Source organism: Balaenoptera physalus (assembly GCF_965194825.1).
Source record: "Balaenoptera physalus genome assembly, chromosome: 13".
Lineage (NCBI taxonomy): Eukaryota > Metazoa > Chordata > Mammalia > Artiodactyla > Balaenopteridae > Balaenoptera > Balaenoptera physalus.
Genome location: NC_138892.1, coordinates 51200955 through 51218296, shown reverse-complemented (window position 1 = coordinate 51218296; position 17342 = coordinate 51200955). Strand labels below are relative to the sequence as shown.

General features: G+C 41.0%; 1 protein-coding gene across 11 annotated transcripts in view; it reads right to left on the bottom strand.

Annotated features, from left to right (window-relative positions):
- The window catches only part of GRIP1 (glutamate receptor interacting protein 1), a 714321-nt gene that overhangs the window by 85893 nt on the left and 611086 nt on the right, over positions 1–17342 (bottom strand). For 6 of the 11 annotated variants that reach the window (XM_082422694.1, XM_082422693.1, XM_082422689.1 and 3 more), the window contains 2 exons: positions 11466–11621; positions 10653–10805 (listed from right to left, as the gene is read on the bottom strand). In XM_082422694.1, the coding sequence (XP_082278820.1) occupies positions 10653–10805; positions 11466–11621 (309 nt within the window). The remainder of the gene's footprint in view (positions 1–10652; positions 10806–11465; positions 11622–17342) is intronic. The other 5 variants (XM_082422691.1, XM_082422685.1, XM_082422686.1 and 2 more) reach the window with 3 other exon arrangements.

Genomic DNA, 17342 nt, shown 5'->3' with positions numbered 1-17342 from the left:
GGAAGAAAAGCTCATTGGCAGTGGTGGGATGTGAGGTTTTGGTCTTTTAGCATAAAAAGTTTCACCAGAGCTGAACAGGATAGACGAGTCTCCCAATATTCGTCACATCAAAGTCACAGCATCAGTGTAGCCCCCTCCTCAGGGACAGTCGTGGGAGCTGTAGGAAGAGGATGGTCTTGGGGTCAGGGTACCTGGGGTCAAGTCCTGGCTCAAGCACTAAGCAACCAGTTGGGTGACCTTGGGGTAAGTCATTTATCTCCTTCCTATCTAGGAAAATGGGGGTTGGGCTTAACTGGTCTAATGTGTTTCCCCCCCACTTTAGCCATTTGTACCTAAGGTTCCAGCTTTTTTTTTTTTTTTTTAAGTATAAATTTATTTATTTATTTTTGGCTGTGTTGGGTCTTTGTTTCTGTGCGACGGCTTTCTCTACTTGCGGCGAGAGGGGGCCACTCTTCATCGCGGCGCGCGGGCCTCTCACTATTGTGGCCTCTCTTGTTGCGGAGCACAGGCTCCAGATGCGCAGGTTCAGTAGTTGTGGCTCATGGGCCTAGTTGCTCCGCAGCATGTGGGATCTTCCCAGACCAGGGCTCGAACCTGTGTCCCCTGCATTGGCAGGCAGGTTCTCAACCACTGCGCCACCAGGGAAGCCCAAGGTTCCAGCTTTTTACAAACAACTTGACCTTCAGTTTTGAAGAAACAACTGATCTAAGTCTGGCTCCTGGGGTGATGAGGATGGGCTGGTCGTCAGCCTTAACGTGGCGCTGGGTTGGCACAATGGAGTCCTTTAAACCCTACATTCCTCCTACCTGCAAATTTGGTCTCTTCAGCTCTTGTTCTTTCCCACTGGCTCGCCAGCCTGTCTTGTCATCTCTTATTTCATTCATTTCTCTGATATTCATCCAAGCCCCCAGGCGCACAGCTGTCTTGTTCCCATTCCCAGCCTAGGTCGTGAAAAAGCATCCTCCTGGAATGCCTTCCTCTCAGCGCTGCTCACTGGCACCCGGGCCTCCTTTGCTCTCTGTGAGCAAGCTCTCTGCCTGTAGGGTCCTGCACTTGACTGCCACTTCCTCCAATAAAGGTCTCTGGCCTCCTTCCTCCAACTGAAACCTGATGACACCATACACCTCAGGACCCTCTCCAACCAGAAGGTATTTTCCCTCACGCTCCCTGCCTGGGGCAAGGAGAGAGAAGGGTTTAGAATACTCCTTGCTCCCCGTATGCAGTGCTGTTTATCTCAAATCACTCCTATTTCAAGTTCCATATTCTGTATTTATTTCTGCTTTGTCTCATCTTCAAACCCATAGTTTTCTGTTTTTGCAAAGTCCCTCCATTTCCTCACTGACTTCAGGACTTGGCTCTTAACCTACCTCCTCTAACCCTTCGTTATCCTCAGCACCTTTGACATCATGGCCGTAATCTCCTAACATGCTGGCTTGACGGTTCTTCCTCGCTCTCAATGCCAGTTACTAGCAGTTCCATCCTCCTCCATTCTCTGCCAGCAGACCCCGATGCTGGACCCCCTCTTCCTTCAGAGTGGATAGAGCTCCAGGATCTCAATATCTGAATCCTCCTTATTGATCACACGTCCTTATGAGCCATCTTCCCAAGTCCCTACGATCTGACTTTCTCCTCTTTAGGACGTCTAGTCCCATTTTCTCTCACTTGTCTCCTAGTCTAATGGCTTTCAAACAATATTTTTGGCAACAGATATTTCCCCCCCTTCATATGAAAGCACGTAAGAGATGCCCTTGTATTCCAGATAAAAACACAGCTACTGCAGGTAGTGAGGTAGGAGCAGAACACTCCAGAAGCCTCTGCCTCCCTCACGTGAGAACCTGGTTTGCAAGCCATCATCTTTCCTCGTTGCTTTTTTTTTTAAATTCAAACAGAAGGTCACAAAAATTATAATCATCCTCATCAGTTCACTCAGTCCCAGGTAATTAATTTTTTTTTTCATCTTGATCTTTTGTTAGCACTTTTATAAGTTCATCAGTTTTCCATTAGAGTCCTGAAAATGCGTATTCATTCAGTTCAGCAGTATAGTCGGTTACCAGCTCGTTGCCTTTTCTAACGTCATTTTCCTCCACACTCCACCTGGACCTCCGGTGACCATTTCAATGATGCCTCTGCTAGTATTCTTACACCTCATGTGACTTTGTCTACTCTCATACACCATACTCTTTGGTAATAGCCAGTCACTCCACTGCTGTTACTGAGTTGCTGAAGGGTGCTACGGAAAGTCATGACGAATTCACATTATTCTCTGTGGGGCCCTGGAATCTTTTGTGGTGTGATATTTTGGCACCTTATTTGATTCCTCATGGGATTTTTCACAAACATTTCTATTCTTTTAAGGGTCAAACTTTACTTCCTTTCCTACAAGACTGAAAAACTCCAGCCATTTGACAAGAATTCCTTAAACAACATGTTTCTCAACCTCAGTTTCTCAGTATCATCATGTGTTCTCCCCCTCCACCCCCATTTCAGGAGGATGTACAAGGCTAATTCTTCCTTTCATTATTTTTGATACTATCCCTCCCTTTCCACTCCCTCTGTGATTTTGTGCCATAAAAACTTCTCTCTTGACATTTTTCCTAACTTTCCTACTCACTCCCCTAGCTTTCTGACCTTTCTCTATAGATTTGTACTGATTCCCAAACTGTTTAAAATTGACTTCTCCCTTCACCCTTTACTGTAACCACTCTCACGGATGACTTCCTGATTGCCAAAAACAATGGCCTCATCCTCTCTAACCACTCTGCAGCAACTGGCTTTGGGAACTATCCCTTTCTTCCTGAAGTTCCTCTCTTAGTTTTGATGAAGCTTTGTTCTTAGTTTCTTACTTTTCCAGCCCTTACCACTTCCTTTGCCTTCTGCACTCCAAACATAGAGCTGACCACGGTTCTGTCCTAAGCGTTTTCTACTCTCATTCTTTCCCCCATTCACTTCCAATGCACTTGTAATATGACCTCTCATGTATCTTCTCGTGTCTCCCTCTCTAGACTCTCTCAAGCTCCAGTGATGAATTTCCTTGATGTCCCATCCACAAGGATGTCTCATTGACTCCTCAAACTCAACATCTTCAGATTGAGTTAATCATCTTCTCTTTCTCATGGCCACCACTATTTCTACGAATGGGACCATCATGTTGATAGTCCTCCAGGCTTGAAATCTCAAAGAACCTTTGACTCACAACTCCTCATTGTCTTAAATCCAATCAGTTGCTAAGTTCTTCCAGGATGATGACTAAAATATATCTTGTATAAATCCTCTTTTCCCTTCGTATCGCCAATGCCTTAATTCAGGCTCTCATTACTTTCATTGCATTCATTATTCCAATTATTCTAATATACCTGTTTCTGGGTCCCCTCATGTCCAGTGCTTTCTGCATATTATTGCCAGATTAACTTTGTTTAAGATGAAGCCCCAACTTCTCTACTCCCCTAGAGCACAGCCTCATCACTGCTAGTAGAGATTACTACATAGGCTTCCAACCAGTGTCCTTGCCCCTTATCTTTTGCTAACAGCTCCAAATTGCTCCCAAGGGGCTTTTCTACTAGGCAAAGGTCACCCCCAAGTTTAGAATCTTTTAAGGGCTCCCGATTTCCTAGAGAACAAAATCTTCAATTCTAGCAGACTATGCAGGATCCTTCATAAGTTCATTTTCTCCTGCCCATCCAGTCTCATGTTCCCTTATGTTCTGTTCCTGAGTCATGTTCTCCAGGCCTGCTCTCATGCCTCTGTACCTCTGTATGTGCTGTGCCCTCTGCCACTTTAGCCCTTCCCTTGTTTTTTTTTTGATATTTATTTATTTGGTTGCACTGGGTCTTAGTTGCGGCAGGTGGGCTCCTTAGTTGCAGCCATGGGTTCCTTAGTTGCAGCAAGTGGGCTCCTTAGTTGTGGCATGGGGCTCCTTAGTTGTGGCATTCGAACTCTTAGTTGTGGCATGCAGGTGGGATCTAGTTCCCTGACTAGGGATCGAACCCGGACCCCCTGCATCGGGCACGCGGAGTCTTATCCACTGCACCACCAGGGAAGTACCCCCCTTGGGTTTTTAATGTCCCGTCCCTTGCCTTATCCAGACAGAATTAGATATTTACTTCTCTACATTTCCACTTTTCTAATACATGGTCCTAGTTCAGCATTTATCAGGTTTTTATTTGCCGGCCTGTCTCTCCACTTGACCCTGAGTTCTTTAAAGATTGGAACCAGATCTTTTCCTCTCTGAAATTCCAGTGCCTGCAACATTCCATGAAGGCTAAACACATGAGGAATGAATCCAGTTTTGTAATATCAACACTTTCCTTTTTTGGAACCAACACTTGATATAGATTCTGCTGAGTCAAGGAATTAGATGTTGTTCTTTGGGACCCTAATTTTTCTACCATGTAGATCATTCCAGCACTGAAGCTGACATGGCAGAGGATGGTGAGATGGATCATTTCTCCAGTAGGAGTGAGGAAAATCTACTTCTTAAGAAGCACCATCATTGTCCTTTCCCAGCAGAATTAATGTCAATGAGGTTAAAGTAGCCTGTATTAGGGGATGAAAGTAGCCTCCAACCCTAAACTTTTTTACAGATGGTGGCCCACAATTCCAAGATCTGACACATAAACTATCAAATATTAATTCAGATCATATTTTCTAGTGTGCCTTTGTTGATATCAGCTGTACTTTGATTGCTCTCCAGACCATACATTTTGTTACTAATGGCCACAAAACCAGTAGAAAATACCATTTCCTGTCAGTAAGGATCTGGAGAGTTGCATTTCTTTCCAGTTAGTACTCATGGCAGGTGGGAATATAATATTAGAACATCACCTATTTGGCAGATGACTGGCACCTTGTCTTCTTACTTTTTGGACTTCAACAGGAATACTTTACTTTCTATGGAACTTTCTATAGGTTCACATTAATATTTTTTTCCATTGCGATCCCAATTTGGTATAGGTTTTTGGACTACTCATTTGGAGTTAAACATTATTTTTGAATTGTTAAGTCAGCCGATTACTATTACCACTAAGAAAAAATCAAGAAGGAATAGTAATTTAATAGTAATAGGGGGAATTAGTTTAGATATAGTAAAGACTTTCTCAAAGAAGACACTTGCTATATTTTTCAGGAACAGTTAGAGAAGACAGTTGAGGAATTTCATTCTCTAGAAGGTTTTGAAATAGAAATTCACTATGGGTATCATTAAATTCATAACCTCTGTCTGGAGGCAAGTTGAAGTGATAGAGATTATTAGGACATTTAATTTAGAATTAGAATATATTAAACATTGGTTTTACAATTTTACGAAGAATATAGGATGATATTAAATAATCTAGGATACCATTACCTCTAAAAGTCCTCTGACATACTAGAATCTGTTCTTTGAAACAGTAAAATTTCACTGGAAATTCAATGTACTGATTACTCACACATACTAAAGTCTTGAAAATTACTACCAGAGATGAAAAAGATAAATTGAAGATTTAAAGATGATGGGCCAGAAGAAAAAACAACCAATGTTACTTGGAGGAGAAAAAGATGAGCTTGATTATCCTGCTTCACTAATGTGGTCAACCAGCAGAAGAAAATAAAGGTGATGTATGAATTATAACCCTGTAGTTTAAACAGCTGTATAAAGCATTCTCTCTCTCCAGCAGCAAATACTCCTGCAAGGTACTAGTTCTGGCCTGAGGTCTGCCTGTTTCTACTCATAGGTGAAGATGGAAAAGACTACATTGCTGACATGCTGTTTGAATACTGCTAACTGGTGTGTGCCAAGGTTGTGCTCAGGATTTGCATCTGCTCTGTCCTGTTCTCACTCCCATTTGGAGGGTTCTGCAGAAGATGACCCTGTGTTTTTGTCAATTCTTGTCTTTCCTAGTGTAAGAAAGGGAGGGGAGGCCAAAGACAACTGGTTAGATCCTAAAGTTTAAAAATCTGCCAAATGTTTCCTTAATTTAGATGGCTATGAGATTTACTGTCAGATATGAAAAGCATTTAAAAAGTATATAGAGAAATGGACCTCAAAGATTTTTTTTTAAAACAAGTGAAAGTGCGAACACAGGCCCCCGCTAACGCAAATTATGCAGTCGAATGTCCCTCATTTGGGGAAATTGCAGGGGTCAGCGCATCCAGAGTACAAAGGATGAGACTCGCCCTGGGAAAACCACCTTCATGATCATGGTACCTCCCCTGCCACGTAGGTATCAAAGATTTATTGATGTATTGTGTTTGCCATTCTTGGATCCGGTAACTGAAGACCTGTCTCTCACTAAAGTTTCCCACATTAGAGTCCGCCTGCTGTGGACTCGGCACATTGTGTATCACGTGATCCAGCTCAGGAGACAGTGGGAGTGGCTAACAGCTCTCTTCTCCAAATGGGGGTGGAGGCAGCTCTTAAGCTGTCCCCTTCGAGGGCTCCCTGCATGGTCATTTATAAAAGCTTACCATGAGCTTTGTCTTATGTTCTTTTTTTCAGGGGCTGGTGGAAGGGACAAAAATTGTTCGGTTATTTTCACTCTCTTCCTTTCAGCTCTTTTCAATGGTGCCCTCCCTAGTAGTAAGTGATAACCACAGAAGAGGCAAAGATTATTCTGAGAATGTGTTCTAAGTTCTACCCTTTTCTGCAATTCAGGCAGACTGGGAACAGGCAAGCGTCTACACTGGCTCTGTGTACTGGAGCAGGAAGCAGGGGGAACTAGCCAGACCCACTGCTCAGTCATGCCCTGCCATCACGGGGGATGATGGGGTTCTGGAAGGGGCCTTGGCCTCCGTGGCAGAAAAAGGGGCAGCTCAGGCCGTGGGGGAAAGGTCAGTAAGAATCCGGAAGAGGTGACAAGAGGGCTCCCTCTGTGACATGGCTCTGCCACCCTCCCAGGGCTTTGTGACACTCCTGGAAGCCTAGTGCAGGGGGTACTTATCATTTTCCCTGTGACACAAACATGGCACTTTACTCTTTTAATCCTTGTAACACGTTGTTACAGACTTCCTGTATTTTCCCCTTTGGTCAATGACACAGAATGTTTTAATATTTATGTGAGAAGATTTCATTCTTTTCTGACCATGTCTTTCCTTTGTATTAGAAACATATGTAAGAATTTTTTCTGTTCTGCAGGCTCTGGCCTCAACTCATCACCAATACGGCAAAGGGACTTTTATTATATTTGTTGTGACTTTGCCATGATTCGGCATCCATACAAATGGCCTGGTTGCTATAGAAACAGAAGTATTAGAAAGGGGGCAGCAAATGGTCGCACAGAATAAAGACATAAGTAAAGTGATGGAAATAAACCATGGTATAGTGAGAGTAGCAATAAAACTTTTATTATCAGTTATTTGGGAAAACCTTAACATCTAACGTGACAATACCAAGCTTAAGCAAAAGAGAAAAAGAAAACCAAAAAACTAAATCCTCAGTTTTTTTCTGACTTTGGAAAACTATCATTAGTTTGTTTTTTAGGTCTTTCTGAAGTGGGAATAAAAGTTTATAGTTTTTGTATCTTATTGTTTGATTAAAATACAAATGTATAATTTCTCAAGACAAATTCTGATAGGTACATGGTCAGTGGTGCTCTACTGGCTACAGTCTACAGCAAACATAAATATCAAGAAATTTCTAGAACCAGGTTTCTGCTTATATTTGTACTATGTTGGAGAATAATGTGCTGTTTCAAGAGAGAATTTATCAGTTGGTTATGGGTATTGGTGACAGTGTGGTCTCGGCTTTGTTTCCTACTACAAACTTCAAGATGTGTAGGGCTTCCCTGGTGGTGCAGTGGTTAAGAATCCGCCTCCCAATGCAGGGGACATGGGTTGGAGCCCTGGTCCGGGAAGATCCCACATGCTGCGGAGCAACTAAGCCCGTGTGCCACAACTACTGAGGCTGCGCTCTAGAGCCCGCGAGCCACAACTACTGAGCCCGTGGGCCACAACTACTGAAGCCTGTGTGCCTAGGGCCCGTGCTCCACAACAAAGAGAAGCCATTGCAATGAGAAGCCCAAGCACCACAACGAAGAGTAGCCCCTGCTCGCTGCAACCAGAGAAAGCCTGTGTGCAGCAACGAAGACCCAACACAGCCAAAAAAAAAAACCCAAAAAACAAAAAAACTTTAAGATGTGTAAACATCTACCTGAGATGGCCAAACAGATTATCATTTATTTGTAGTCACTAATATCCTTAATCAAGACAGCAGTCTTACCACACACAAACAAATGTTTGGCCATTAAAGCAGAAGTATGAACATGAATGCATCCATTTTAATTGCCCTTCCCTGCTGAGGGCTGTTAGCCTGTTTTCTCTCAGTAAGCAGTGTTGCACAAGAAGCTATTTTATGTAAAAAATCTCATATAAAAATATCCACCACAAATCCTGAGGCATTAAGTGGAAGACTCAACCTATGTATTATGTCAAAGTGGAACCATGTGAAAAATGCCTACGTTTGAGAGCAGTGTCAACATTTCAGATTTAGGCATCATAATAGCAAACACTTAAGCTATTCAAAACAGCTAACAATTTCAATAACGCTTACTATTTAATAAGTATTGTTCTAGCATATATATATGTTATATATATATTGTATATATATAATTACAGTTCTTATTTCATTGGGTAATTGTGAAGATTATATGAGAATATATCATTATTCACACATATATATGAACTTATCATATATATATATGAATATATAGTCTAGAGTGTATTTCTTGTCCTGCACGTTCCTTTCAGTGATGAGCACACACACACACACACACACACACACACACACACACACACATATACACATTTTCATATAATCTTCACAATTACCCAATAGGGTAAATACTATAATTAGCCCCACTTTGTAGCTAAGAAGGCTAAGGTACAGAGAGCTTAAAAAATCTGCTCAAGGGCTGGCCCAGATGACTGCCACAGCAAGCTCCGCAGCTCATGGGCCCTGGGTCCCCTGCCCTGGGACCTGGGGATAAGTTTGGCTGTGGACATGGCGCCCTGGTCTGGGGGCTCCCTGGGGTGAAAAAAAAAATCTGCTCAAGGTCCTAGAGCTAGAAATTAATGACACTGGGATAAGAACCCACACAACCTGGTTCCAGAGGCGATGCTCATAACCAGTTCACTATGTTGCCTTCAACTCATTTCTTCCACGAGTAAATAATTTACTCTCTCGAGTCAGCTAAGAAACATATGAGGCTCTAGAAGCTCCTGGTTCTCAGTCTTCCTTCTATTTACCTATACTAAAGATGACAAATCTTATATTTGAAGGGATATGCACGTCAATATCATGAATACAGCACAGTGGAGGTTTGCGATGGTTTTCCTTGTAAGGAAACCTCAGGTTCTTATAACATGAAGAGACTACGTCCCAGTACGGGTGATGGCTGGTCTCCTACACTGATGGTGGCATTGGTAGGCCTGGCCACAGACCCACCTCTGAAGATGAACCTCTGGCAAACCAGCTGAAGAGCCAATAGATCCAACCACCCTTCCTCACAAGAACATCTTCTCTTTAACACCAGTCTTGAAGTACCTGGGTTTGGTTTTGTTTAGGTAACTTAAGAGTGGTCCTTACTTTATCCCCATGGTAAGCACAGGAAGAGATCCCATCTTCTTTGAGCTTCTTTACAGGAATCACAATCATGGCCACCAAAAAAAACAAGAAATACTCACACCTCTCTAGACTATGATTAGATCTGGTTGGAGAGATAGGTGTTCTCTTCCTTTAAAACTTATGTGATTACGATGAGATTATATTCTGCCCTCCCGTCACCACAAAAGAAAAATTTAGGAGTGATATGTTTCTTCCCTTCTTCCCTAAGGCATTCAACCACCCTTTTCTTGTTTACATGTACAACCAGCTATCCAGAAGCAAGCAGCCAACCACATCTTCCTAGTCTTGCCTAATCTATAATGTGCTTGGCTGTCCCAGAAGATCATATTTCTAAGAATCACAGTCGAAATTCCTGGACCTTAGGATGCTTGTTGTAAAGACGAGCATCCTTCAATCTTCCTGACACTGGAGTGAGTAACAGAGATATATGTTAGGGCAGAGATTTTCAGTGGGGCAGGTTCCTGGGGAAAGTATTAGAATCTTGGGGAGTGAAATACAGTTTGAAAAGGCACATTCAAGGGGAATGAGATACAGTTTGAAAACGCATGTTTAAACTTATCATTGCCTTTCTTGCAGGGGGAGGTCCATGAAATATAATTTAGTATGAAATTTATAATAATACTAAACAACTGCATGGAACTCTTATATTTATCAAAAGGGGGACGTAGTTTTCAAAAAATTGCTTTAGGGTGAATAAGAAACTAAGAACAAAGATTTCATGTCCAAAACTACCCAGAATATAAGGAAGGAGTCTTAAAGAAAAAAAAAAAATCACATCTTTGGTTATTTTATCAGATCAAAAGAGCAAGAAAAAGATCTCAAAAAAAAGTTGTAGGCAAAGGTAGAATGAACTAACAAATTCAGTCTGAAACTGTATTTGGTGCAATCATTACCATGTCGATAAGAGAGATCATTTCAACGGTCTTTGGCACAGGGCTGCGAGCTGCTTAGCGTCTACCTGTGAAACACTCTTCCTGCAGGTTTCCTTATATCCAAGACTCCAACGGACCCCCACGTTTCCTCCAGGCCAAAAGTCATTGGCTAATATTTCACTTACGTGAGCTTTTGAAGTCTTTCTTTTTCAACCTCCTCCTCATCATGGTTCCACGTGGGCTAGTGGAGTAGAGGCTTCGAGGCAAAGTCCCCATGTTCAGGGAACTCAGGCTGTATGCACTCGTGGAGGTAGGAGAGAAGGATGAAGACAAAGCTGCTGTAAAAGAGTGAGGACTTGGCACAGAGCATTCTCAGGTGGGGTGTGAGCCTGCCACACCTGCCAACCAGCAACAATACAGAAAGACACACAAGAGGCACAGCAATGGCTAGTAGGCACCCCAACCAATCAGAGACCAGATCTCAGGAGCCATGGAGACAGCGCTTTAGAATCTGAGTTACAAGGGCCCGGAAATGCCTGAGGAGTAGCACTGATCCTCATAAGTATAATGCAACACCGAGAGGCTCTATGAATTTTGCTTTAGACAAAAAAGTAAACATTAAAACCAGTTTCTCCATAAACAACAACTCAATGCATCAAATACATAACCTCATTTTCATAGATGTTTTCTGACATGAATTTCACAAGTGGTTCCACATACACAAATAAGGTCTGAGAATACTGTACTGTATATACTATCCTGCATTGTTATTTCCTGACCACACATAAAGCATTCTGAACCTTTACGTCCTTTCCTAACAACAAATGCTTTCTGATGGAAAAGAAGGACTTAAGAGATGACAGAAATGATAAGTTGCTACTACATAAAGAAAAGCACAACACACCCATGAAACCAAAAATGGTATGAATCAGATGAGGAAGGGGTGAGAAGAATATAATTTAAGTAAAAGACCAGGAGGCGAAAGCCTGGAACATTACGAGGGCTGTTTGGAGGAGGTGCTTTCGCGAATGTCAGGGCTGGCGCTCTGCAATGGTCAGGGTGGTACGTATTATAGTGATGGTAGGTGTGAAGACTGCAGTGGTCGCTGGCCCAGGAATCCCAGGGAGGTTGCCTGTCGCTCCTCTGAATTTTCACTGCCCATATGAAGTGATGATGAGAAATAAGAAAAACAAACAAACAAAGAACCAAAAAAAAAGAGGAAAAAGTAACTGAATTGCACAAATAAAAAGTGTAACAAAAAAATGAAAGCTGCTTGCAAAAAAAAAATATATATATATATATATATATATTGACTTTGCCCTTTTCTCAGTGGTCAGCAAAACTGATGATTAACATCAGGGATGGTAACTTTTCATCTTCCCAAGAATAATGCATGTCTTTCCCCAGCCCATTTTTTCTCCTTTTAAGATGACTATTGAATCAATTTCTAATCTCCCCCTGTGCTTCACAGCAGAGATTAAAAACATTTTTTTTAAACTTAAAAGTCAACCCCACAAAGATCTATGGCACAAGATTAGTGATTAAAGATTTGCAAATCTTGGCCAGTTAGTAGCACTTGTTTTGAGAAAAAGGAAAGAAGGAACGATAAATCACATTGGCTCCTGATTCAAGGGGTTTACTAGTCACACATCAAAATTTACCGCTCTAACATTTTAATTACACTACTATTCATCCCTTGAACTTGATTTTTCTCAACAATAAACCACTCTAATCATCTATTATTATCAGGATCTTATTTATACTCTAATCAGAAGATAAAAGTCTCAATATATTTTACAATTTGGGGGGTATTTTTAAAAGATGTATTTACATTTGAAAGAGATATTTAATTATTAAAGTATTTCAAATACTTTATATTTCCTTAAGATGCCATGAAATTTTAATAAAGTCAATTTCAAAATTCTGGTGTCCCCTTTATTTTCAAAAAATTGTATATCATATTTCCATTCTAATTTCAATATTGTTTAGATTTGATTTTCTACCCAGTGTTCTGAAATACGAGCACTTTTATGTTTGTTACTATATTGACATGAAATTTTTCATTTAAGTATCTTAAAAAATGAAAAATAAAATATGAACTTTTATCTCCTACTGTTATGATTCTAAGGTTAGATGCCTTACATGTGAATGATTTTGCAGTATCTATTCATGTAGTGAGGTCAAATACTCTGTAAGTATTTAAAGGAGGGTTATTTACATAAGAGTTTAGATTATACCATCCGTGATATCAGTCTCACTGGCCACTTCACAGCCTTTCTGGAATGAGACAGTAAATGGAACAAAAGCACTAGTGTGGACAGATCACCATGGGCTGAGGCCAACCTGAGTTTCTGTTCCGGCTCCAGCCCATCTTCTGTATATGACCCTGGCCAGTTACTCAACCTCTCGAGGCCTCAGTTTTCTCATATGTCAAGTGGAGATCATGAACGCATCTATTCCACAGGCCAAGTGTGAGAATTATGTTCCTAAGGTGCTTAGCATGATGCTCGTACACAGAATAAAATCCAATGACCCTTTATGAATAGCACTGATTCTGTCTACTTTCTATCTACTTGCCAATGAATCATCTTTTAAAGGAAATAGATGTATCTCTCACTCAACAAATTTCACTCATTGGGCACTTAAGTTTAGAGAGTATTTCAGGAATCTGCAGCACACTTTTCTGGCCACCATAATTTTGTAACCCTAAACCATCTGGCCCTTTCCTTCTATCCACTGCTGTTTCTAGTTTGGGTTCCATCTCCCTCTCCACTATTCTACTTTCAAGCCACCATCTCCTTCACCTAGATCACTTCCTCATCTTCAGACTTGCCTCCCTGGTTCATCTCTGTATCCACAATACAGAATGATCTTTCAAATACGTAAGTTAGATCATGTGACTCCCATTTAAGGTACTTCAATGGGTTACAATTACAAACAGAATCAAAAGTGAGCCCTACTTATCTCTCCAGCTTCATCCCCTAGCACTCTCCTCATCACTGCCTGTTTGAGCCATGTTGGTCTTCTGCCTTGTCTTAGAACAAGCCAGGCTGCTTCCTGCCTCAGGGCATTTGCACTTCCTGTTCTTCCTACCTCTAATATTCTTCTCCCCCTTGTTTGCATGGCTGGCTTCTTACTATCATTCAGGTCTCAGCTCAGAGTTGTTCTGACCTCCTTGGATGAAGTAGTTGCCCTCTCCCATCCATGCTATCCCATTGCTGTTTTATATTCTTCATACCACTTATTGCTGTCTGAAATGGCTTTATTTATTTAATATACTTTTAATGTTTGTCCCTCTATACTGGAATGTAAATTCCATGAGACTAGGAATCCACTTTGCTTGTCTTGCTCACTAGATGTATCATGGCAACTAGAACAGTGTCTGGTATATAATGACTGATGAATGAGTGAATGAATGAGTGAATGGATGCATGCATGAATGAACACGAATATCAGCCAGAGGGTCCACGTCCACACTCTCCACACTGCAGCAGCAGTTTCCTTGGGATAAAGAGCACTGCCCAGGAAGTCCTTGATGGATTCTCTTTCACCATCCTCATTCTACTTTAGGGTGTACCAGAAGACTTTTTAGCAAGATGCAGTCATTGCTGGGTCTGGCTAACCTACCCCACAGCCATTCTATTGAGCTCTGTAAAATATTGTCAAATGAGGTACAGTGAGTGAACTTCAGAATTCTACACTCACTTTTCGACCCAGTTCTTTATGGAGTGCTTTGAAAATTACTGGGCATTTTTGATTACTGTCAAGCCCAATTAATAACTCAATAAGAAAGCTACTGAGCACCTATTGTATGCCTGGCACTGTGCCATTTGTGGCAGGCAGGTTAAATGTAGGTCATAACATTTACTTTGACTTTGAACTACTACTGGGGACTCAATCTTCATACACATAAAATAATTGAGACAAAAATTATATTCGATAATGCACAAAACTGCATGCCATGGATAATGAATACAAAAGGCATTCAACAAACAATGTAGGCCAGAGAAGACAGCTATAGCCTATTTTGAACGTGCACTCTAAATCTACTGTTATATGGTGGTGTACTTAATACTCAGATGTTAGGCAAGTATTTTAGTTTAAAAATTAGATGTTACATTTTTGGCATGCTCTTTCATTTTGCAAAAAACATTCATTTATATTCTCCCATTTAATGGTCCCCATAATAACAGTCAGCTTTCACTGAGTACTTGCTATATACCAGGCACTGTGCTAAGTGCTTTTACATGGATTATCTCAGATAATACTCACGATATACCTATGAGGTAGGTATTATTATAATACCCATTTTACAGATGAAGAAACTGAGGTATAGAAAAGTTGGGTAACTTGCTAAGTTCCCAAGTGGTGGAGTCAGAATTAAAGTGCTCAAAGTCTGACTCTGAGTTGTTGCCCTCAGCCACCACACTCCACTGCCTCTTCCTATGTGTGTTCCTAAGTCCTTTGTTACAGATAAACAGCAAGGAAAATATAATGTTTTTCCTATCATTCCATGGTGACGTCACTGTTGAAATCTTGAGGTATCTGATATGGAAGGTACTTCTGTTTGTTCTCTTCTCTAACTGTACCCTCTTGTCCTGTCCAGGAGTCCAAGGGTGTAGGCAACAGCTACTCTGGTGGTTGCTCCTGGGGCTCAGAAATGGAAGTCCTCCTGGTACTGAACGTATAGAACCTCATGACTCTGCTCACATTTTCTTTTCCAAACTCTTTTACAAAGTTTCCTCCAATCATGACTATGTCTCCCAAAGACCCTCAGTGGGAACAATTTCTGAGCTCTTTAGAAAACTCATTCTTGTTGGCTTTTTGAATGTTGCTACTTCCCAGCAAAAGGCACAGTTAATCTATTCCTGGTTGATGTGCCCATTTCTATATCTCCTTGAATGCTATATTTTCCTGAATGCTTTGTTGCTAAGTAAAATCTGGTAAATGTTATATCTCCATCCACCTATGGGATGAGAGACATGCTGTTTAGGCATCAGAGATTTTGAAAAAATAACCAGAGCTTTCTTGTAGTAAAAGGGTAAAACTATGTAAAACAACACCACTACATACCAAAACAGAAATTTGAGAATTAGAAACACAATAACATTTTTGAGGATTAACGGGGATTTAACTATGTTTAAGAGCCAATATTTATTTCTTCTTGGAAATACGAGCCTGATTTTAATGTAAAGTGTAGGGAGATGTCTGTATGTTAGATAAAGAAGATGGTGAACAATTTTCAACAAAAGTGGATGACAGGGTCAAAAATAGAAGCTAGAATTACTAAAATGACCAGCCCTTCACCCCCCTGAAAAATCACAAATGACGTCAGGTTTTCCACAGTGAAGAAAAGAAAAATTAATTTTTGGTCTCCATCCATTTTAGTATATAAATTCATCTTCTCAGACTGTCTTGGCAGGTAAAAATATTTAATATTTCATGAGTGGAAACTATTTGAACTATTTATGATTTGTATACAGGGCAAATAAAAGGTGGGAAAAATGAGGTTGCTAAAGACAATGACATTTTTATAGGGTCTGTTCACTTTCCTGATTCACTGATACCAGAATTTACCAAGCGAAATCTCATGCTGAAAAAGCACTAGGCAGGGCAGAAGTTGAGACACAGATGTAGAGAACAGACATATGGACACCAAGGGGGGAAAACTGCGGTGGGGTGGGGATGGTGGTGTGCTGAATTGGGCGATTGGGATTGACATGTATACACTGATGTGTATAAAATTGATGACTAATAAGAACCTGCTGTATAAAAAAACAAACAAACAAAACAACTAATAAAAAAAAAAAGCACTAGGCAGCGTGCACTGTTGTGCCCACTGTGCCCCAAATCCAGTGGCGATTTCAGATTAATTTAGAAGAAACTTAGCGGTTTTAGAAATCTCCCTTCTCAGCCAGTGAGTGGGAAAGGCCAGCATGGCCCCTTGACGGGAAGGGAATGTTCCCATGAATTGCACCCCCTTATCATTTCCATTCAAATGAGGCAGAATTTCATAACCTGCCTCGGCTGCCTCATTTCTCCAACTCCAATGTGTAAAATTAAAATCTGATAAAGGGAATGCTGTACTGGAGATTTTCATTAGCTCCAGGGCTGTCTAAGCTCCATTTAATTAAAAAAGGTTACATCCAGCTGACTCATTCAGTATGAAAATTATTTGGTACCTCTTTTTTTTTCTAAACTGTGGAAAAGTGCAGTGTGTTTTAGAAGGTTGGAGACATAGGATACAAATGACCTCCTCATAAGCAAAATTTCGGTTCCAGAGAAAAGTCTTCTCTTGCTAACTAAACATACAGAAATGTGTTCTTCGCCTTTAGGGAGCCCTGATAGTATTAGTGAGGCTTCGAGGAATTGGTTTCAAGGAATAAAAATGGAGGGTGCTTGGTTTAAGGAAAAGGAGGGAGGAGGGTTGGAACAAAGACCTCACTGGAGAGTCTTTCTTCATTTGATTTTGGGCTCAAAGTCCTTTTTCTTGCACTGGCTTTTATTTAAAGATGCTTAGGTGGGATGGTATATAAATGCTCAGCAAGCAGATCTGTGAGCTTCAAGACAGTGAAAATGCAGATTCCCTCAATTGACACTTGTTACTGCATAACTGTAGTGAAATATTCTGATACTCCCAGGAGAAATATTTGGTCAGAAAGGTTGTTCTCCATCCTGAGAAAAAAAACTACTCTGGTGAACAGACAAAATCTAGAGAAAGTCATCCCTCATGCAACTGTTCCCACCCACCTCCCCCAATATTTGAAGGGTCTGGCATGATACCCACTTTATTTTTAAAAACTGGGAGTTTTACTGTTTGCCTTTACTGTCCTTTCAGCAGAGTGGAAGTTCAATATGAATAACAGGAAGTCAAA